The sequence below is a fragment of the Musca domestica genome, unplaced genomic scaffold (assembly GCF_030504385.1).
Source record: "Musca domestica strain aabys unplaced genomic scaffold, Musca_domestica.polishedcontigs.V.1.1 24, whole genome shotgun sequence".
Lineage (NCBI taxonomy): Eukaryota > Metazoa > Arthropoda > Insecta > Diptera > Muscidae > Musca > Musca domestica.
Window position 1 is genome coordinate 9844349 of NW_026712272.1, and position 23960 is coordinate 9868308.

General features: G+C 34.5%; 1 protein-coding gene across 1 annotated transcript in view; it reads left to right on the forward strand.

Annotated features, from left to right (window-relative positions):
* Positions 1 to 23960, forward strand: part of LOC101896343 (uncharacterized) — a 90832-nt gene that overhangs the window by 30306 nt on the left and 36566 nt on the right. The window contains exon 2 of the mRNA XM_059123320.1: positions 6441 to 7008. Coding sequence (XP_058979303.1) covers positions 6484 to 7008 — 525 coding nt within the window. The 5' untranslated portion in view covers positions 6441 to 6483. The remainder of the gene's footprint in view (positions 1 to 6440; positions 7009 to 23960) is intronic.

The following is a 23960-nucleotide window of genomic DNA, read 5'->3' on the forward strand; positions in this document are numbered from 1 at the left end:
AATTTGTACCAAATGATGGAGGGTATTAAAAGTTCGGCCCGGCCGAACTTTCATCTTTTTTACTTGTTAAAAATACATTAGAGCTATAAGCGTTTCTTTGGAGGGTAAACTATACAAAGATTTGGTCTGTTTCAGAACTGCAAAAATGTAACTCTGACCATCTCGCACGCTCTTTCTCCCTCTCTCTCTCTCTCTGTTGAATACCGTAATGACATGGTAGAAGAATATAGGTAGACGCGTCGACACAGCTGCTGGGACAATGAACTGTCAAACCAATTTTGGAATTGAAAATGTTGAATGAAAAATTATATAATCCCGCAAAATTTTTGAAAAACACGCATTATAATAACCTCCGAATGATGTCGTATAAGAAAATATATAAAAATCGACTTATATTTGAAAAAATATTTAAATTTTTTTGACATATAAATGCTTCCAAGCGTTGATGCATCTACCTGTATTCTTCTGTCATGCGTAATGATTAAAATCATGCCACGTTCCGTGTGTCTTGTTAATTTCTTGAACAGAGCAATTATTAACAAATACTAACAGAATTATTTAATTTCATTTAAAGTTGGTTTTTGGATTTATTTCGGCTCTACTTTTCATTTTATTAAATGAATGGAAAAATACCATGAATTGGCTATTTTCGAATTTCAATTCATAAACTCCTGCCGTTTTTTCAGACTTTGTTTATATTTTTCACATAAAAATGATAAGAGTATTCTCTAATAACAGAATGAGACGATTGTTGCTACCACACACACACGTTACCTCTTTTTCATACAAATTAGACTCACAATAACCTCGACGAGCACATGTTTTTCTTCTTATCTCATCTCATCTAAGACGCTGTCACATGTACCCAAAGAGACAGAATCGAAGTGATCGTCACTAGCATTTGTGTTTTATTGAACTATTGGTCCATTTGATGTCGCAACGTCATCATTTTAGCTGATAACGGTACTGAATGTATATATTTTAAAAAAAGAAATCAAAGATGATGACTCAAAGCAAGCTTAGGTTGTGGGGTGAAACTTAAATTTGAACGTATGGCAAATTGGGGAATTTATGGAGATTTTTGGGTTTAAGAAAAAAAAAACGATGCCTCTTGACATTTACATTTCCAACCGAAATGACCACTTGCTTGACAGTCATTATTGATTTTTTTGTCTCGGCAATTTTGAAAAACAAACATATTTGTTTTTTAACTCTTATTATCATTCATTATTAACACCTTAAGTAATTTTTAAACGAGCTTTTAATGACACCCAGTAAATATTTAACTCTAAAAAATGACACTTTGCAATGCTTAAACAAACTTCAAAATGGTGACAACTGGATAATTATGCACCTGATTTGAAAAAAAAAAAAACCAACAACAACAATAATAAATCCACAATAGCTTGAAGTGTGAAAACTGCCAAAGGCAATTAACACATTCTCACACTTTTAATGGCCTGTTGAAGTGTCACATGTCATAATAAATAGACTGTCAAATGTTTTACATACAATTCGCACTTCTAATTAGGAAATATTTCGGAAGAAAAATGGGAATAAAAAAGGGAAAGGTAGAGTGTGAAGTCAATAAAACTCTGTAGCGAAAAGTCGAAGGACCAAATATCTCAACATGGCTAATTGGTGCCATTTTGGGGACTTTTTGGACAAATAGGATCAAATTGAATTATCATAATACAATTTTGCTACCTATGATGACGACTTTTTGTAAAAAAAATTATATTTTGTCAACGAAGGGCCATAAATTTCTTGATATTGTTTTCAAAAAATTAGTGGATTTTTTAAACAAATTCAACTTTTGTTCTCGAAGCACCAAATAATACAATTGTTTATGCATTTCATACAATTTCTAAGACTAATAGGGACCTTATTCTCTTCTCTTTTTTGTATACGTGTGAGGTAAAAGAACGTTTTTAAACACATTTCAACATTACGTCTGCGTTGCGTTACGTTACGTTACCATAAATCAATAACTGAAGTAAATTGAGTAAAGCTCTCTGCTTACACATCAAGTTGAGTTGTCAAACATATGATTTGGGGGGAATAAAATGTATGTCTCACACAAATTATAATTAAGTGGTTTTATATGAGAGAAGTTCAACTTATTTCAAATTTAAATATGTAAATAAATGTACATAATCTCTTTCTTGAAAAATTTCCCTTGACATTACAGCGCAATACGTCTTTGCGTTATTCAATTAGTCAATTAGCCTAGATGAGCATTTCCTTGATTCCATAAATCTATTTGTATTTGTTTAACTTCCAAAAAGCGATCTTAAATATTTAAAATAATTCGGCATGTGTTTTTTTTTCTTTTTTTTTTTGTAAAAGTTTCCGTAAAGAAATGTTTCCAAAATAATGACAGACTAACTGCGACATAAGAAATTTAATTTAATTTCAAAAAATGAATAAGAAACAACATAAGAAATTTCATTTCGTCTCAAAAATACTGGTCGAAGGACCAAAATTCAAATGAGATCAAATCTACTAAGACTTTGTTAAGGCCATGTCTCTCAGAGAAAAGTATGCTTGATTGACGTGTTGACACACATTTTTATACATTTTACGTCAAATAAATGAAATGAAATGAAATATTGAAACAAGGCTATACCTTAAATCGACGACCAACAAAACCCAGTAAGAACATGATATTAGCCAATGAATCATAATAATTGATAACATGGTACAATAAATAGGAACTCAATTTAATAGGGCCATATCCGAATGAATGACGATACGCGTCACGGCCCACTGATGTGACGGCTTTATCCGGCTCCGGCTAATATATGACATTTGCCAGGAAGAAAAGTGATGCCAAGTTAGGTTCTTTTATGATTTTGGTCCTTCGATGTTGGGGAAATCATGGCAACTCTTCATTTTCACTCAGATTTTTTTTTTATTTCAAGATCTTTTTGGAAAAAAAATCAATTGTCAAATACCAAGGAATACAATATTTTCATCAACAATTTTAAATAAAAATTTAATTTAGTAATTCAAATTGAAGACAAACTGTCTGGTGGTTTTATTTAACCAATATTTTCTTTGTTTTGAGGATAGCTTCATGTTTCCAATTTGGTTGCAATTCTTTTGGTTTCGGGTGGATTTCGTTGAAACGAAAAAAAAAACCACAAATCTTCTTTGTCCGTCGATGTCATATTAATTAAAGGGCTAACGGCGTCAGTTTTCCACAGTGGCTCTGCTTATTCTATGATATTTGCCAGGCAGAAAAGTGATGCCAAGTTTAATTTCTTTTATGATTTTGGTCCTTCGATGTTGGGAAATCATCGCAACTCTTCATTTTCTATCAGATTTTTTTTTTTGTTGTAAACAATACAATTCTCAAATGCCAAGGAATGCAAAAATTCATTAACAACTTCAAATAAAGAAAATTATTTTATTAATTATAATTCAAATTGAAGACAAACTGTCTGGTGGTTTTATTTAACCAAGAAAACCAAAAAAACGTGTTGAAATCTGAGCTGCTGCAAAATGTTGGCGCAATTCCGTTTTATTTTTTGCTGACCAATATCTTCTTTGTTTTGAGGAGAGCTTCATGTTTCAAATTTGGTTGCAATTCTTTTGGTTTCGGGGAATTTGATTTTGCGTTTTTTTTTTTTTTTTTTTTTGGAAATTCAACAAAAAAAATCTTAAAGTAAATTTAACAAATTTGATGCGCTTGTCAAAACTAAAGCATTCCACGCGCACACTCAAATTAACAAATTGTTTATGAATCTTATTTCACGCCACAAAATAAATGAATGAATGAACGAACGAATGAAAAAACCAAAATAATAATTTGCTAGTTTTGCGTTGTTATTCATTATTTGCCATACCCTTGGTCTCCTTTTTGATAACTGATTCGCCAAAAAAAAACAAAGGTGGCTGTTAAAGCGGCGGCATGCCTTTGAAAAGAAGAGAAAAAAACGTTTGCTTTAAAAACCATTTAGTAAAACCAACATGAGATTTATGTTAAACTGTGTGTTTAATTTAGGTTCCGCACTAGTTTTGGTTTGTTCGTTTTTTTTAAATTATTTTTGAAACACGAGCGAAGATGAAGCACGCTTCAAACAGGAAATGAGATGTGGAAAAGGGTATGAGTTAAGGTGAGAATACATAAAACACTTTTTTTTTGGATGGCTTAAGTCATCTGCCTGACTTCTTCGTTGAGGCACAAAGGAGTTTTAGGTTGATAGGGGCCATTTCTCTGCCTTCAATGGACAAAAGGGTACTAATTTTATGTTTAATCCTTTACAACCCAAGGTTGGGAATACTTAGGTTGACTTAGTTCGATTTCGCCCCTAGGCTGCTTTGTTCTTTTACCAAGAAGCCAGTCAAAAAAACTCTTTATGTACTTCCACCTTTAAGGTGGGGATACATAACGCGCTTATTTGGCTGGCTTCTTCGGAAATGAACGAAGGAGCCTAGGGTAATTTCCGAACTAAGTCAACCTAAGTATTCCCATCCTTAGGGTTGTAAAAGAGGTTTTTGATAAAAATAAAGGATTAAAAGATTTTGTACCCTTTTGTCCATTGAAGGTAGAGAAATGGCCTCTATCTTTAGGAGGTTGATTCTGATCAATTGATTTCCGGCCTTAAATTACATCTGGAGAGTCTCCAACCCATACTAGAAGATCTATAGAAAATTTTGCCTGTTTCCCTTTTATCCAACTTTTACCTCGTTATCATTATCTCATCGAAGGAATGCTAAATCTCCCCCAAGGCTATTTAAAATAAATGCCGATAAGTATCCGAAAAAATAATTTATTTTATTCCAAATTTGCATAGCATTATCTCTCGCATATGGATGACCTTTTTATTCGATGAAAACTCTCATGCATGTTGCATGCTTGATAAAAACAGTGTAAATTGCTCGTAGACATGTTTGATTGATTTGTCGTTAAGGGGATATTTAAATTGTGTTCCAAGGATTATTTAATTTATTTTTATTATTTTTTTTTTTTTTTTATTTTTTGAAACTGAGAGAATTTAAAATAAATTGTCAAGAAATTAACAAGACACACGGGACATGGCATGTATTTAATCATTACGGTATTCAAGAGAAATAGAGAGAGAGAGAGAGCAAAAAACGTCCATGCGAGATGGTAAGAAAAGAGGACTGCATGATTTCCATCTCATATAACTGACCGTTTTGTACAGGGTGAGATGAAAAAAAAAAAAACTGCCACCAACTTCAGACTACTGTCATTTCTAAGTCACTCATCCGACAGCTGTTAAAATTATTCCAGTGACAGCTCATTACAATCGCGCAAAAGCATTTAAGTGAGAATTTTTCAAGAAAAAAGTTATACTCGTCATGGAATTCAAGCGTGATAGTGTGATTGTGATTTCTTTATATTTGGCTGGAAAATCACAAGTGGCTATCGGTGGAGCACTCCAGCATTTAAATGTGAATAAATCTTTTGTGTCTCGTAACATCGCTCGTGATCGTGATACGGGTAGAGAAGCCCCCCTACGTCAAGGAAGTGGACAGAAGAAAAGCAGCAACATCAGCAGAAATGGTTCGAAAAGTAAAGAAGTGACTTGATCGAAACCCGCGTGGGAGTGGCCGAAAAATGGCTCGTATCCTGAACATATCGCAATATTCCATTGGGCAAATATTGAAAAATGAGCTCGGGGTAAAGCCATTGAAATTCCAAAAAGTGCAAGAACTTACACCGCAACAGAACAGAAAATAGACTGAAAAGAGCTAAAGAGTTGTTTCGCTTGGCCGAAAGTGCTGAACTGCCGTATTTGGGTTTCTCTCCCTCTCCGATGGGAAAACAACATTCGTTGTCCAGCAGTTTGTAAACAAACAAAATGATCGTGTTTACTTGCCAAAGAGGTCAGGTCAGCTGAAAATGTGCACCTTTGCTTGGCCACCAGAACTCAAGCGCCTGCCATGGTGATGGTGTGGGCCGCCATAACAGCCGATGGTCGCTCTCCCCACTTATTAATCGAACGGGGCATAAATAAAAATAAAATAAAGGATAAAATAAAGGATAAAGGATATACATCTGTCGGCAATACCTACTGATACTTTATAGCTTGTGCTCATCAAACATTCCTGAATTAGAGTTTATGTGCCAAGAGAAAGTCATTTGTTTATCAATTGATCATTTCCATCTCTGTCATAACGGCCTCTGTGTGAGAGTGTTTCATAAATGCCAGGGGGGTTCACACTTTCTTTTTTGTATTATGACTTGACAGTATTCTTATCTTATACAATGTTCATATGGGGGTCGCATTGCATATGATAGGGATATAAGGTTTCTTTCTGTAACTTTTGGTTGGAGAACCAAAAAAAAAAATAACAAATAATATATCCTGCTAAGCCCAGAACTATATTATACTAGTTTCTGACTCACTCAATGTAAGAACTCTTCTCTAAATATAAAATATTTCTCTCTCCTCTCTTTTTTACAGAATCTCTCAAAAAGCGTTAGCTAGCCAAACAGAATCTAAGAATATGGCAGCCTCTGTGGCACCCACAACCACAAGGACGCCAAAAACATCCGCTGCTGAATCTAACGCCGTCACCAATGAAACAGAAGCCTCGGAAATAATTCACGGCAAAAACAACGATAACCGGGAAATCAGTAACAACGCCCAAAAGACCACTCTCAATTCTCAGGAATTATGTCGCAGTTGTGGCAAATCAAGTGAAGATTTATATGATCTCTATCATCAGCAGCAACAGCAACAACAACCGAGCACAATGGCTTCAAACGAAACAAAGACTGACGACGTTACGCCATTTACCACATCATCAACCACCTGTTATGCCGGCAAGTTAACGTCAAACACTAGCTCGGCTCATCATCATCATCATAATTCTACCAACAATTCCTGCCTACCAACATCCACATCAATATCCTCCAGCGTTGCCGCCACCATGACATTTGATAGTGTGGCGGCGACCGCAAAAGCCACGGCAAAGGGTCAAAGCAATATGGAGAATATTTTACAGGAAATGCAAATTTGGCATTTGCAGGTAAGTTTCGTTGTTGTTTTTTATCTACTTTTTTGTGGAGTTTCACTCTCTCCCAGGTGAATTGTTTTGACATTTTTATGGCTCTCCCATTACTCTTTATTTGTTGAGAAAAATAAAGGGGGAAGTTGTTATTATTGAATGTTGAATAGTAAATATTAAATTAGATAGAAAATTTATGTAGTTTTCCTTGTTAAAAGGAGGCAGGGTCGGGGATATACTCTTATACAGATAATCGGGAGGCATTATGCAGATTATTGTTAAAAAATTGTAATAAGAAATTCATTCAGGGTGCCTTATCAATTAGTTATAGTTATATAGTTATATTATCTACATTTCCGCCCAATTTTAATATCCCTGTCTTCCGAACTTTAATTCAGTTTCTAAAAAGAGAGGAAAAATAATCTGTGCTATCCAAATACCTTAAATATATGTTATATGATAGCCAAAGAATGCCAATACTCTATAAATTGCATTGCAGTTTTAAAATCAGTACAATGTCACGTTTTTTTGTCGCACAGCAATATTTACGGTGCACCACTGTTAGGAGCGCTTTTGACTCAGACTTCACACAAATCAGACAGCGTAGCAAATATAGCGTTCTTACAAAAGGGTTGGGATTTTTTTAATGTGAATGTTCCGCATATTATATATAGCACGTTTACATGGCTATAGTTCGACGTTGGCAGAAATATTATATTATATACATATTTACTATTGACACCAAACTTTTGCCTTTGAAATGTTTTTTTTTTGTTCTTTTTTTTGTGGGATTATGTTGTTAATAACAATATGGAACGCTTTTCTGTTTTTCTGCCATTTAACGTGCATTTGGAACACTTTTCTGAAAGAATGTGTTATTAAAAACAATATGGAACGTTTTTAATTGGCAATGACATTAAAAATAAAATATATTCAAATTTATTGTTAAAAATAATAAGGAACTTTTGAATTTAACTTATGCCATGTAAATTGAATTTTGAAAGCTTTCCGCGAAATCAGGTTCTTAAAAACAATATGGAATACTTTTATGCGGAAAATGCTGCAACTATAATTGAAATTGGGACGCATTTCTGTAGGATTATGTTCTTAAAAACGATATGGAACGCATTTTTATGGGAACTCTTGTATTATAACTAAATTTGGAACGTTTTTCTTTAATATTTTATTGTTTAAAACAATATGGAACGCTTTTCTTTTCTTACTATTTTCTGTGAGATTATTTTGGTCAAACCAATATGGGCCGCTTTCCTATGGGACACTTTGCCATTTAAAATGGAATTTGGAACGCTTTTCTGTGATATTCCGTCATTTGAAATAATATGGAACGTTTTTCAATGTAATATTCTCCCGTTTAATTGAATTTGCAATGCCTTTCTGTAAGAGTATGTTCTTAAAAACAATATGGAAGGTTTTTCTTTAAGATTTTATTGTTTAAAACAATATGGAACGCTTTTGTTTTCCAACCTTTTCTTGGGAGATTATATTGGTTAAACAAATATGGAACGCTTTTCTATGGGACATTTGCCGTTTTTACGCTTTTATGTTATATTTTGTTGTTATAAACAACACAAACGCTTTTATATGAGAAATTCTGCCATTTAAATAAAATATGGATCGCATTTCTGTTAGATTATGTTGTTAGAAACAATAGGGAACGCTTTTCTATGAGAATACCGCTGCTTAAATTGAATTTGGAACGCTTTTTGCGAGAATATGCTGCAAAATACTATTTGGAACGTTTTTTTTTTTTCAATTAGGAACGCTTTCTTTGAGATTATGTTGTAATAAAAAATTTGATCTGAATTTTTTTAATTTAGCCTGAAGTTGGTTGCAGTTTTTTCATCTTACCCTGTATCTAAACACGCAAGGCTAATACCATGTTTACTTTAGAACTTTTTGTAGGGTTAATCTGCTTTAAAAAGTATTATTTGAATTATAAGTAATGGATATGACAATTTTAATCCAAATCCAGTGAGTTAATCCATTTATGTGTAAACGTACTGTAAATCACTAGTGGTATTTTTCAGATCTGCAAAAATCTAAAAGTTTTTGCTACGATTACCGATTTTCCCTATCGAAAAAAAATTGCAAAACTAGTAGATTCTAGCAGGTTCTGCAACAAAGCATAGTTCTTGTAACCCAGTGACTTAATATAATACAACAAACATATTTTCGTATTTGGAACGCCTTGTTGATATTTGGAACGCCTTTAGATACAAGGTGTGTTTTTTTAACACTTGTATCCCTAAATCGCATTTAAACCCCCTATTAATACACATTTCGTGTTACCCACGTCTCGGTATTGACGGCCTGAGGCTAGAATTTGAATTATATGAAATTAAATTGAAAAAAAACCGAATAACCATTTTTTTTCTGTGCCTTCCACTTTCATTTCTTCACCTCTTTTGCAAAACTAACTAATAGCCATTTTGTTTTATGTGTTTTTGGTAGCAGCAAAACGATGTTTTATTTGTGTGGGGATACAACACTCCTGTCGTCGTCACCACACCGACCAGTTCTTGAATAATTTTGTGTGTTTTCTGTGCCTTCTTAATATGTTAAACAAGGAGGCATTTGGTATGGGTAAATGTGTGTGTGTTTTTTCACTCTCTTTCGAAAGAACATTTAACTACAACTGTAAACATTACATTAGCATAACGTAAACTACATAGTTAACAATGTGCTCGTGTCGCTGTCGTTGCTGATGTTGTTGGTGTTGCTGTTGTTGTTTGCCGTTGCATGTTAAATGTGTCTGCAATGTGGATTTTTCTACTAAATATGGCTAAATGATATGCATAAAAAATTTAATTGCAAGTCGAGGTGAGCCGAGCCAAGAGGCATATACCTACTTCTCTTTGCCTGGCATAATTATAATTGTTTGCCTTACGACAATGTATGCTATACGTTCTCACTTAACGTCGTATGCCGACCATTCATTCATCAGCAGTTTGTAATCATGGTTCACAGCAATTTGTTAGTTATACATTTAACAAAAAAAAAATAATAATAATAACAACAACGTCCTTAAAAGTAATAATGACGATGATGACGGACCACGACAATGATGATGATGATGAATTAAAGCAAACATGTCAAAGTAAAACAAATATTTGTTAGTTCGCCGTCGTTGTTGCTGTTTTTCGTTTTTTTTTTCGTCCGTCTTTAACATGCCATGGAAATTGATTGGTTCAAGTGGGCACCACTTCACCTTGACGGCCTGCAAAAATTACACAGCGAAATGCAAATAGTAAACACTTGAAAAATGTAATAAAATCGGGCTAAGGCTTTTCGAAACTCAAAATAGAAGAGAACGAATTTGAATGCAATTTTTTCTTGTTATTTTTATTGGCAAAACGAATACTTGATGACTGGTGTTGTAGCAGAAATCCAAATTAATTAATATTTACAAAATGTCAAGGTGATTTGGGTCATATTTGGTATTTATGGCACACGTTGTAGTTTAAGGTGCACTCTTTATTAATAGATCTAGAGTGGGAGGCAAGAGCGTATAGGTGGAATTTATGCACAAAAGAGATGTGAAAAGAGAAGGAATTCACTCACTCTTTCATATTTCATCCTTCTCTCATTCATGAACCCAATGAAACTTAGAAGAGAAAAAAGGAAAGAAACAATTTGAATGCAATTGTTGTTTTGCTTGCTTTTTTGCAAGACGAATTTTTGATGGCAGGTGTTGTAGCAGAAATCCAAATTAATTAACATTTGGAAAATGTCAACGTGATTTGGTTCATATTTGGTATTTATGACACTCGTTTTAGTAAAAGGTGCACTCTTTTATTAATAGATCTAGAGTGGGAAAAAAGAGAGGGATTATATGCAACAAAGGGTGGTGAGAGGAGGGTGACTCACTCTCTCTTTCTTTTTTCACCTCACACCGGTAAACCCAATGAAACTAAGAAGAAAAACAATTTGAATGCAATTTATGCTTTGCTTGTTTTTTTTTTTTTTTTTTTTTTTTTTTTTTTTTTTTTTTTTTTGTTGCAAAACAAGTATTTGATGACAGGTATTGCAACAGAAATTAAATAATATTTACAAAATGTCAACCTGATTTGGGACATATTTTGTATTTTTGACAAACGTTTCACTTTCACCTTCTCTCACTGGTGAACCTAATGAAACTTAGGAGAGAAAAACGAATAGAAACAATTTGAATGCAATTTTTTCAAAACGAGTATTTGATGGCCGGTGTTGAAGCAGAAATCCAAATTAATTAACATTTGCAAAATGTCAAAGTGATTTGGGTCATATTTGGTATTTATGACACACGTTTTAGTTAAAGGTGCACTCTTTTGTTGATGGATTTAAGGTGGGAGGCAAGAGCGTATTAAAGGAATTAATGCATAAAAGAGTGGCAAAAGGAGAGTGACTTACTCTTTCTTCTTTCATAAAGAAACGCAATAAAATTAGAAGAGAAAAAAGCAGTGAAACAATTTAAACACAATTTTTGATTTGCTTGTTTTTTTAGCAAATCGAATATTTTATGCCGTTGTTGTAGCAGAAATCCAGATTAATTGATATTTACTAAATATCAAGCTGATTTTGATTATATTGTGTATTTATGACACACGTTCTAGTTAAGGGTACCCTTTTTTACCCGATAACTCTCGAAGGGAATATTCGATTTGATCCAAACTTAGTACATCGTAATATTATTCTCAAACTTAGATCGAGTTCGAGATGGTGCACTCCTTCTGGTATCTCCCCCACAAAAGGTAGACATTTTCAAAGAAAATAATTTATTGCAAAAAAACAAAAAAATAATAATACAATTTTGCTCCAGATTTGCAAATCCTAATATTTCCATCAGCGCTAGGTTAGGTGCGAAAATGGACAATATCGGTCCACTCCATCAGGTACCTGCCCCACAAAGGGTCAAAATTTTGAATAATTATAACTCTTATAAAATCTGATGTAAGAGTCCGAATATCTTCAAATTCCACACATACCAAAAATTTTATTAGCCCAAGGTCTGGTATCAAAATGGAGTATGTCTGTTCACACAAGATCTGTTGTGAAGATATATATCTGCCAACCCCTTCTGATACCTCACCCACAAAGGGTCACAATTTCCAATACTTATATCTCTCATAATGAGTTGGTCAATATTGGCCAACTGCTTCGGAATCTGCGACTGATACTATTTTACCTGTTTTTTTCTTTTTAAATCCGGCAAACAGTATGCAATTAGACTTTGTTGACGATAACAAACAGCTGGTACTACAACCATATAAAAATGAGTTCCTGGGGCCCAGAGTTGATTCATGTCAACTAAAAAGTGCAAAATAATAAAAATGTGTTTTCAAATAACCTAATTAAACACCGAAAGATTAGATTCCTCGCTGGAAAAGTAATTTCAAAACAATTTTGAGACACATTAATGGAACAAACATTGTCTGGCAAATAATTTTAATTGCCTACTTCCAAGAAAAATGCTTCTCCCTCTCATTAAAATATCCACAAGAATAACAAAATAACTTAACACCGAAAACCTGCCGGAATATTTGAAATGTAATAAAACAAAGACCTTAATGTTAAAACAACAAAAAACTTGGCTTACTCTGGGCAACCTCCCTCCCCATCCAAATTCGCCAGGGACAAACAATGCAAATATTTGCCACCCTTAAATTCCCATTAGGTGGGGGCAAACGTGTAACAATAACATCTATAATTCTCTGTCCATCCTGCAATTGTTGGAATTATCAAAGAGATTAAATACACACACACACGCGATTTGTAGTTATTATATTTGGCATAATGAGTTTCAGGCCGCCAGACGGACAGACAGAAAGACCGACACTCAGTTTTATTGTGTGGCGCGCCCAGCAGTAGCAGTGAATGAATGAAAGGAAGTTCATTTGTTGTTTGGCGAAATACAAAAGGGATGAAATGGGGCAATTTCAAATTCGACAAATTGAAATTTCATTGGAACTTAAGTGAATGTGAAACATAATTTATGATCCGACATGAAATAATCTCCCTCATCTTCTGCTTGTCTAAAAACGTTGGCAAAACATCTGACATTTATAAAATGTTAATTTGGCTAGATGAACAAATAATGCGGTTTCAGAGGTTAGGTTTGCTTGTTTCAGCCATGTGACAAGTAGTAGGAATTGATTTGGTAAATATGTTTTGGTGATCTGTTAAATTTTGAGTAAAATTTTACGGTTGAAGAGCACAAAATTGTTTTTATGAAATTTAAATCACGTTGCGTATAAACGGAAAAGTTTATGTCATTGTCGTTAGGGTTTCTAACAAGTCAGTCTCTTTTGCCGACAGATGTAGCCAATGTTCGATTATTTAAATATATTTTGACTACTGTTATAATTGTTCAAATTGTTGACCCTCTGGGGTGTAGTTTCCGAAGGAATTGGGCTATAATCTATCTTTCTGTGCAGTAAATTATTTTCTTTGAAAATGTTGATACTTTGTGGTGAAAGTACCAGATAGAGTGGAACTATATTGTCCATCTCCGAACCTGATCTAAGTTTGATAATAATATTCGATATATCAAGTTTGGATTAAATCGAATACTCCCTTCGAGAGTTATCGTACGCACCAGCCAGTCAGACAGACAGACGGTTGGACAAACACTAGATCGACTCCAAATATCCTAAAACGGTTATTTCGATGAGGTATCTTTTAACTTTATCAAATGATAGCCATATGGCTAAGGGACTAATAGCTGTCCGGGAACGCATTTTTATATGGCTGTACTACCAGCTGTTTATTGTCGTCAACAGAGATCGCAAAAAAACTCTATTGTCACTAAAATATTTCAAGAGAAATATCTGTAGCATTACTAATTGCAATGTTTATGTTTATTAATGAGAATATACAGAGAAGAGGAAGTGTATTTATCTCCTCCTCTCTCTCTCTCCATCGAAAATATACAATTTTGCCTTTCATACATATGTTATAGTCATAAATAAAAGCGTTCCCTTGTCTTGTGAAATGATATTCGGGCGGTGATTCTTTATTACTGCTGTGTGGCATTTTTATGCAATTTACTAAACTGTCAATTAATTTAAAGGCAAATTCCTTATTTTTCCTTGATCTTAACTTCTTAGAAGGCTCATGGCAGACAAAATATTTAAATATTTACCCACCAAAACCCCTTCTTCGTAAGATTCCCTTTTAAGAGAACATTTAAAATTAAATTTAATTATTACAACGTCTTTCCTCTACCTCCAAATCTACTGTTTTTTTTTTCTTCTTTAACCATCTTCATTAAATAAACATAAAGATGCCAAGACAGCAATGAAATATCCCTTTTGAGGACTTAATAAAATAAAAGTTGTATTGAAATTATTGATGATGTGTAAATAACAAACAAAAGCAACAGAGGACAAAAAAAGGATGCTAATCGGTCGTTCTTTCTGGAATGGTGATGAAGATAACTTAACCAAAGCAAATGGAAGGCATGGCTTCCACAATAAATGTGACACTCTGTTTTCTCTGCTCTAGGTGGTTCTGGGGGTGAGAGAGCTTTGTATGCAGTAAAAGTAAATAAAACACCAAATAAAATAAATAAAAGAAACGAAACGAACACTTGAAACTGTCAGTCACACACACACACTCACAGACAGTCTGCGGCAGAAGTGCAGAGGGAAAAACATAAATGAAATGAAAATGTTCTGCCAGCAACAAAAACAAACCACTTAAGAGATGCTTGCCCTTTAAAACAGCAGACACATATATACAGTGTAGGCTTGCACAAGTCTCATATAAAAACTGTCACAAGCATACTCATGGAACAATATAGGGTACACAAGGTCGTTAGAGGGAAGTATTTAATTTAAGGAGAAATTATATTTTTTATGCATAAAAAATCAAATAAAAAAACAGTTCGGCCGGGCCGACCCTATACCACTTGGAAAAAATTTAGAAATTTCTAAAAAAAAAATAAAACATAGAATTCGTTATAAATTCTGTGAACATCTTAAAAATACCGTATATAGGGTGATACCGATATTTAGGGGCAATTTGCAGACCTGCTTAGACAATTTTTCTCTCACATTCAAATATGAAAATTGAAACAATTCCCATGAAAAAAGTAGATAAAATCATCAAAATACCGAATATCGGCAGGAACAGATATTTAGGCTATACGAAGACCGACCTGGACCTGCATAGACAATTTTCTATTATACACTGTAGTACCTATTAGGAACTTCAAATACAAAAATTTAAAAAAATCCGGTGAATAATGTCGCTAAAATCATGAAAATACCGAATAGATGGAGGTACCGATATATGGGAGCTATACGAAGATCTGGACCTGCATACACAATTTTCTGTCATACACTGTAGTACCTATTAGAAACTTCAAATACTAAATTTGAAACAATTCTGGTGAATAATGTCGCTAAAATCATCAAAATACCGAATATAGGGGGCTGTACCAAAACGTGGTCCTATATAGTATTTTCAATACCAAAAGTCCTGCAGACCAAACACACATTTGAGATAAATTTTATAAACCTACATCAATTCGTTCGGAAGCTATAGTGGTTTCCAAAGACGGACGGTAAGCTTTAAATCGGCATAGAATTTTAAGCTGATCAAGAATATATATACTTTATAGGGTCTAAAATGTATTTTTCGAGTTGTTACAAACGAAATGACAAACTCAATATACGCTCTATGCTATTGTGGAGGGTATACAAATGGAAACTGTCTCTATATGTCTTTAACAAACAATTGCAATATCTATATTAATCTCTTATAATTAAAGTAAAACTTAAACTTTGAAGTGTGGCAAAACATGGAAATGTCGTCTCTTTAAAGAGAACTAAAAGATTTTTTAGTTTTGCTTCGTTTTTCTATTAAAAAAGAAAGCCAGAAAGACTCAATCACCCAATCTCACTTTTGAATCGCTTTTCTTTTGGGTTGCCTGCTTACATGTTTTATTACCATTTATGAAAACGCTCCAAAAGTTCATGATGTGATAGCTAGGGTGAAACTTCATCATTGAATTGTGGCAAAAAATGTAATATGGGCGTAAATTGCTTCATTTAATGGGGCTAGATTCATGTTTTATTAAAATATCAAATGAAAAATAATTTCTTGATACAAATTTGTATTTGAAATTTGTTTACTTTTTGTTTTTACTGCTCGGCTTCTAATCAAAGGAATGATGAAGGAATGGCGTTTTTTTTTTTTAAATTCTTGATGAAAAAAAAGTTTTAAAGGAATGATGAAGAAATGGAAAAGAATAATGGAGAAATGGTGTTTTATTAAAAAAATTTGATAAAAAATAGCTTAAAATTTTCAACAAAAAAAGACAAACTATGTCTGAAAATCTGGAGGACCTTTGTTATACTTTTGTATCAAACAATTAAAAATCTCCTTCGCTTCATTTTTTCATTCTTCAAAATTATTACCATGTTCAATACACCAACCTAATCCTATTAGTCGCTTGTTTCTTGATAAAACTCCCCCTCCAAATAAACATCTGTTAACATTTCGATTGTCAACACATATTTTGCAGTCTACAAAACGGCCACCTTAATAGGCCATGAATGAAATGCTTAAACCTGCTTCTTTCTTCACTCTGTTTTGTATTTAATGGCCAGCCAATGGTCATTGTGTCACACCTTCTTAAGCAAATTATCCACAAAAAAAAACAAGTACCTACGTGAGCATGCACTCTACTTTAATTGAGATACTACAATGCTATATAACTTTGCCATAATATATTGCAATTGTTCAGTGGCGTAGGCGAGGGGGAGAGGGAGCGACAGGATTTTTCTCGTATTAAATTCAGGGTTTATTCATTAGCTCGCTTTAAAATGACAAATTGTAAAGGAATTCCGGAGTTACATTAAATTTCAACGGCGTCAGAAATTTTGTGTGACTCTGTTCCGGGTTAGTCTTAATGTCATGTTTTGTTTACAATTTGTCTTTATTTTCTGCAGTAATGTAAATTACAATAATATTCTTTGAAATGATTTTTGTAGGGCTCACTAGGTGCGAAAGTGGCGCTACCCGAAATGAAAATGAAAAAATGTGAATGTTGTCAAAATGTGTTTTTTTCTGAAATCGTATTATATAATATAATATAATATAGTATACAGTGTGAGATGAAAAAACTGCAACCAATTTCAGACTGCTGTCATTTCTAAGCCACTCCTCCGTTAGCTGTTAAAATTATTTCAGTGACAGCTCATTATATTGTTTACAAGCGTATGAAAGCATTTTGGTCAGCATTTTCCAGAAAAAAAGTTATTCGTGATGGAATTCAAGCGTGATAGTGTGATTTCATTACATTTGGCTGGAAAACTGGTAGCCTGGTAATACTGGTAGCCCGTAGTCCGACGTCAAGGAAATGGACGGAAGAAAACAGCAACACCAGCAGAAATGGTTCAAAAATGAAAGAAGTGACTTGATCGAAACCCGCGTCGCAGTGGCCAAAAAAATGTCTCGTTAGCTGAACATATCGCAATATTCCATTCGGCAAATGTTGAAAAATGAGTTCGGGGTAAAGCCATAGAAATTCCAAAAAGTACAAGAACTTACAAGAAAGACTCAAAAGAGCTAAAGAGTTGCTTCGCTTGGCCGAAAGTGGTGATTGTGAACTGCCGAATTTGATTTTCTCCGATGAGAAAACATTCGTAATCTAGCAGTTTGTAAACAAACAAAATTATCGTGTTTTTCTTGCCAAAGAGGTCAGCTGAAAATTTGCACCTTCGCTTGGCCACCAGAACTCAAGCGTCGGCAATGGTGATGGTGTGGGCCACCATAACAGCCGATGATCGCTCTCCGCTCGTATTAATCGACCATGGCATTAGAATAAATGCCGAATATTATCGCGAAAATTATCTGATGGTCGCTTTCCGCTCGTATTAATCGACCGTGGCCTCTGAATAAATGCCGAATATTATTGCGAAAATATTCGAGGGGTTTATTAAAGCCTTGGGCACGCAAACATTTTTGCCGTAGACCTTGGACATTCCAAAAGGACTCAGGACACACCATCGCACTCAGCATGCGCCACCCAAGAATGGTTATAAAATGAGGTTCCTCGCTTCATTTCCAGTGCACAATGGCCACCAAAATCTCCGGATGCCAATCCGTTTAACAATTGTGTCCGAAGTATTTTGAAAAGCAAGATTGGCACTTAAAAAAATACCAAAGTGACGATCACCTCAAGCAAGCGCTTCGCCGGGAATGGGCAAAAATTATCACATATCTCATCCCACCCAATCTGGCACGTTGTAATATTTATGAAATGAACTATAGAAAAAGTCCTTAAAATTAACTTTTAATTTTATATATCACGCAAAGTCACTTTCGCACCTAGTGAACCCTACAATACAACCACAAAAATCAATTTCGTTCAAATTTAAAAATGCATGAGGCAACAGTCATTTTCTTTCTGACTATTGTGTCTGGAGTATTTTGGACCGCAAGGTTGGCACTTAAAAATACTCAAGTGTCGATCACCTCAAGCAAGCGCTTCGCCGGGAATGGGCCAAAATACGGCGTAGAGCAACATTCGAGCAGCGTGTGACGGTTTCATGGGCCATTTGAAGGTCATAATTCGTGTCAAAGGTGACTAATTCGATCAAATCGAAACTTATTCTAAAATATGATGCTATTTCCGACACTTTTTGCTTTCATTTAATGAAATTTAAAAAAAAAATGTAAAAATTATGACGTTTGATTTTGGCATTTCTTCTGATTTTGAGTTTGCAATGCAACCTTTGATTAATCTTTTTATCTCCCCATTAAGTTTTCCCGCTGCCACGCCAATGAACTGTATTTCGATTGTGTCGCCACCAATAAAAAAGAGGGAGATTTGCAACAGATGTTTGCCAAAATTGCAAGCCAAAAAAATACTTTTCTTCACTAATTGGCTTTAAGTGGTGGCCTTTAAGTTCAAAACAACTCAAATTACTAATGTAGTGTTGAAAATAAGTCGACTTTAATTCGAATGTCTTGCTGCTCTTCCCTCCCACTTCCTTGAAGAAGAAGAAAAAAGAAATGCCCAAACGCTTTGAGTGTTCAGTGATTGTTGCCAGTGGAGTGTGTCGATTTTCGGTTTCTCTTTACCTTTTTTTTTGAGTTACTCAAACTTAATGACTTGAAAGTGGTTGGAGGATGGTGTTTCCTTCATTTCGGGGGGTTTGTTTTGGTATTACCTTATGCCTTGTGGTATCCTTGTTGGTCCCCCCCAACTCCTTTTAATTTGTTTTATGTCCCAAACATTGGCATGGCCTGAAATTATTTCTGCTACTCCTGCAAATAACTGTCATTAAGGCATTAACATTGCGAAAAAGGTGAAACGAATTTTTCAACATTGCCTCATGCGTGGTGGGGGCTTGTTAATATGTCACAAACTAAATAAGCCGGCACCAATACAACAATGAAATACAATTTGTAACACATCATCACAGGAGGCATAATACACATCCTTGCCAAAACGAAGCAACGAAAAAGAAAACGGGGGGATAGGAAGAAGCCTCTGGCCCGAAACTAAGTGGTCTTCTAATTGACCTTCATTTTCAGATGTGTGTATGTAGGTATGTATGTATCTCTTTATGATAATGTATGTGGTTTACGTTTCATGGAAATGCCAAGGGAGTGGGGGAGCGTTGAGTGTGTCTGCAACACACACTCCATGGATTTTATTGCCCTCAAAATCTTAACGACATTACTTTCACACTCATCACACACTCCAGACAGCTTATCAGCTGTATCAAAGAATTTATTTGATTTTATTTATCTATCCATCATCGATTTTGTTGTTGTTAGAGGGGTGGGGAAATGGGAGAAATTCCTCTTCTTTTATCCCTGACCAAATAATATTATTTTCCAATTACCAAATCAGTTTTCAATGACTGTTGTCTCGTGCATATTTAATTTTGAACGAAATTGATTTTTGTGGTTGTGTTGTAGGGCTTACCAGGTGCAAAAGTGACTTTGTGGGAAATGTAAAATTTAAAGCAAATGTTATTGATTTATTTTATATTTCATTTTATTTATCTATCCATCATCGATTTTGTTGTTTTGGGGGGGTGGAGAGGGGGGAGAAATTCCTCTTCTTTTAACTCTGACCAAATAATATTATTTTCCAATTACCAAATCAGTTTTCAATGACTGTTGTCTAATGCATATTTAAATTTTGAACGAAATTGATTTTTGTGGTCATGTTGTAGGGGTCACTAAACGCGAAAGTGACTTTATCGGAAATATACAATTTAAAAATAAATTTTATTTATTTAGTTTATATTATTTCATTTATATATCGATTTTGTGCCTTTTTAGAGGGGGAGGGGTGGTGTGTGATGAGGAGAAGAAATTTATTCGTTCGAATCTCTTACCAAATTTTATTTTCGAATTGTCCAATCAGTGATTGTTGTCTCACTCATATTTAAATTTGAACGGTATTGATTTTTGTGGTTATGTTGTAGGGTTTACTAGGCGCGAAAATGACTTTTTGGCGGAAATGTAATATTTTAATACAAATATTATGGATTTTTATAAATTTTATTTCATTTAATTGTCTGTAATCGATTTTGTTGTCTTCGGGGGATGGGGAGGGGGTATAAATTCCTCCTCTCTTATCTCTGAACAAATAATATTATTTTCCAATTACCAAATCAGTTTCCAGCTATGGTTGCCTCATGCATATTTAAATTTGAACGAAATTGATTTTTGTGGTCATGCTATAGGGTTCACTAGGTGCAAAAGTGATTTTGCGGGAAATATTAAATTAAAAGTGAATGTTATGGGACCAATATTGTCCATTTTGTATGAAACCTATATCAGATATAAATATTCCAACATGCCAGATTGGGTGCTACTTCCTTCTCTTTGTATTCGATATGTGATAATTTTTGGAAAATGTTAAAATGGGCGCGAGGCTTGGGATATACAAGGTAATATAAAAAAATTGCAACATAGTCCAACGCCACAATTCTTACATTTTTTCTTTAAATTTTATTGAATGAAAACCAAAAATGTCGGAAATAGCCTCAAATATTGGAATAAGTTTAGATTTGTTCGAATTGGTCACCTTTGACACGAATTATGGCCTTCAAACGTCCAATGAAACTGTCACACGCTGCCCGAATGTTGATCTCGAAGCGCTTGCTTGAGGTGATCGACACTTTGGTATTTTTTAGTGCCAACCAGTCCCACGGATTGGTATCCGGAGATTTTGGCGGCCATTGAGCGCTGGAAATGAAGCAAGGATTTTTGTAACCATTCTTGGGTGGCGTGGCTCGCTGAGTGCGATGGTGCTGAGTCCTGTTGGAATGTCCAAGGTCTGCGGCCAAAAGAATATTTTCGCTTTAATATTGGCATTTAATCTGATGAGCGACCATCGGCTGTTATGGCGGCCGACACCATCACCATGGCCGGCGCCTGAGTTCTTTTTTCTGGTGGCCAACCGAAGGTGCACATTTTCAGCTGACCTCTTTGGCAAGTAAACACGGTTTTTTTGTTTGTTTACTAACTGCTGGACAAACGAATGCTTTCTCATCGCAGAGGAGAAAACCAAATTCGGCAGTTCACCACTTTCGGCCAAGCAAAGCAACTCTTTAGCTCTTTTGAGTCTATTTTCTTTCTGCTGCGGTGTAAGTTCTTTCCCTTTTTGGAATTTCAATGGCTTTACCCCGAGCTCATCTTTTCAATATTTGCCGAATGGAATATTGCGATATGTTCAGCTTGCGAGCCATTTTTCGGCCACTGCTATGCGGGTTTCGATCAAGTACCTTCTTTACTTTCTTTCGAACCATTCCTGCTGATGTTGCTGTTTTCTTCCGTCCACTTTCTTGAAGTCGAGCTATGCTACCAGTGTCACGGTAACGAGCGATGGTACGAGACACAAAAGAAGATTTATTCACATTTAAGTGCTGGAGTGCTCTAAAGATAGCCACTTGTGGTTTTCCAGCCAAATATAAAGAAATGACACTATCACGCTTGAATTCCCCCATCACGAATAACTTTTTTTCTGGACAAATTCTCACCAAACAATAAAATGAGCTGTCACTGGAATAATTTTAACAGCTATCGGACGAGTGGCTTAGAAATGACAGCAGTCTGAAATTGGTTGCAGTTTTTTTCATCTAACCCGGTTTTTTATTCAAAGTAAATATTGGGCGCCAGATTAGTGCCTTTGGAAAAATATTTATATTTTTTTTAATATTATTACATATTGGGCGCCAATGTAAGAATATTTCTATTCTTTTTTTTTTTAAATTAATTAAGCAATCCAACACTGTTTTATTTTTAATAAACATTGGGCGCCAAATTAAGCATTTCCATTTCAAATTAAAAGCTAAAAACGTTTTTAGGGTTTAAAAAGACCATTTGATGGTAATACTTCAGGTTTTTCAGTCGTATTCACCTTGATTAGGGTCGTAACAAATTATTGGTTTTCGCGAATAGTTAATCATTGATGATTTATTTGAATTATTTAACAAATTACTGAAATCTTAAATCACAATAACAAAACGTGTCTGCAACACAAACAGGACACGTGTGTTTTGCTCCCCATCGCAGAGGATATGGTTTTGATTTTTCCAATGTCTGTAAAGTAAAGGGAATTACTCACTCCCTCTCTCACTGTGATGGGTGGATGGCGGATGACACACGCCAAGCGTAACCAGCGAAAACGTGTAAAATTGAGTGTTTTTTGATTTGCCCAGTGGAAAAAGAAGAGAAATCCCGTCGGAGGGTAATAATAATAAAATATGAAGCGGAAAGATCACGAAGATGATGAAAAGAAAAAAACTCATTAATTTCATGACAATACCGGGAAAATGGGAAATATCAAAATATAATAATCTGTCAATACCTGTGATAAAACGACGAGTTTTTTTGGAGGGATTTTTGTAAAGATATTAACATCTTTGTTTAAGACAGCCTGGCAGGCGTTCATCCTTATAGGAATTTTAACACAGCTCAAGAATATTTTTTTATTTTTCAAAAATTACCCTTATTTTTAAGATTTTTTTGTTGCCAAAAAATCGCCAGATTGAATCACTTTCATTGCCAGAAAAAAAATTATTTTCGTATTGATCGGATTGTGAAAAAAATTATTCTTGACTGTTGACTTTTTTATGGCATTACGGGGTGGTTTCTTCCTTAAGTGGCGACGACCGCCAGCCATGCATTCATTTTTTTTTTTTTTTTGAATTGCTGCTTCTGTTAGTTTAATTACTCAAATTTAAAGAAGCAGTACAGGAACCCCCCATGAAGTGCGCCGTTTGGAAATTGCATTCGGTTACTGTTCTTCTATTATTTAAATCAGTTGGAATGCGTTATGGGAATGCCTTTTTTTTTCATTGTGAAATTGACTTGGTTTCTCTACTGGGATATGGGAAAAAGAGCAATCAACTAGTTGGTTGGTCGCTTGGTGGTAGAAACTTCATAAACTGACCGCATTCCAAGAAAGAACAATCACAGCATCAAAAAATACCTTTGGATGAGAAAAATAGCAATCAATCCGAAGATTTTTTTTGAAATGTTGTTATGGGAAATGAAATCATTTTTCCCAATAGAGGCTTTGTTTAACGCTTTAATCTGGATAAAGTCCTGTGGTGCAATGCTGCATTTTTTTTATGAGATTTTGATGGATGATTTTTTCGATCAAATTTATATAAAATGAGAGAATTTGAGAAAATGAGAGATTAATTCGAATGATTAGTCAAGTATCCTGAATTCATATTCAGTAGTCAAGCAGATATTGCCCACTGTCATATACCGAGGGCAAATTCAATTTGTGTTGTTGTTATTGTTTTTTCTAATTGAATTTTATTTCAAAACGAGTAATTTAAATTGGCGCCCAACGTAGACTTTCAAGGTAATAGAAAACAAGTAAAAAAGTAAAAATCAGTCGGTTTTGCCGACAGATGTATACCCTCAGCAAATGTTCGATTATAAATATTTTGACTTCTGTTATGATTATTCACATGTTTAACCCC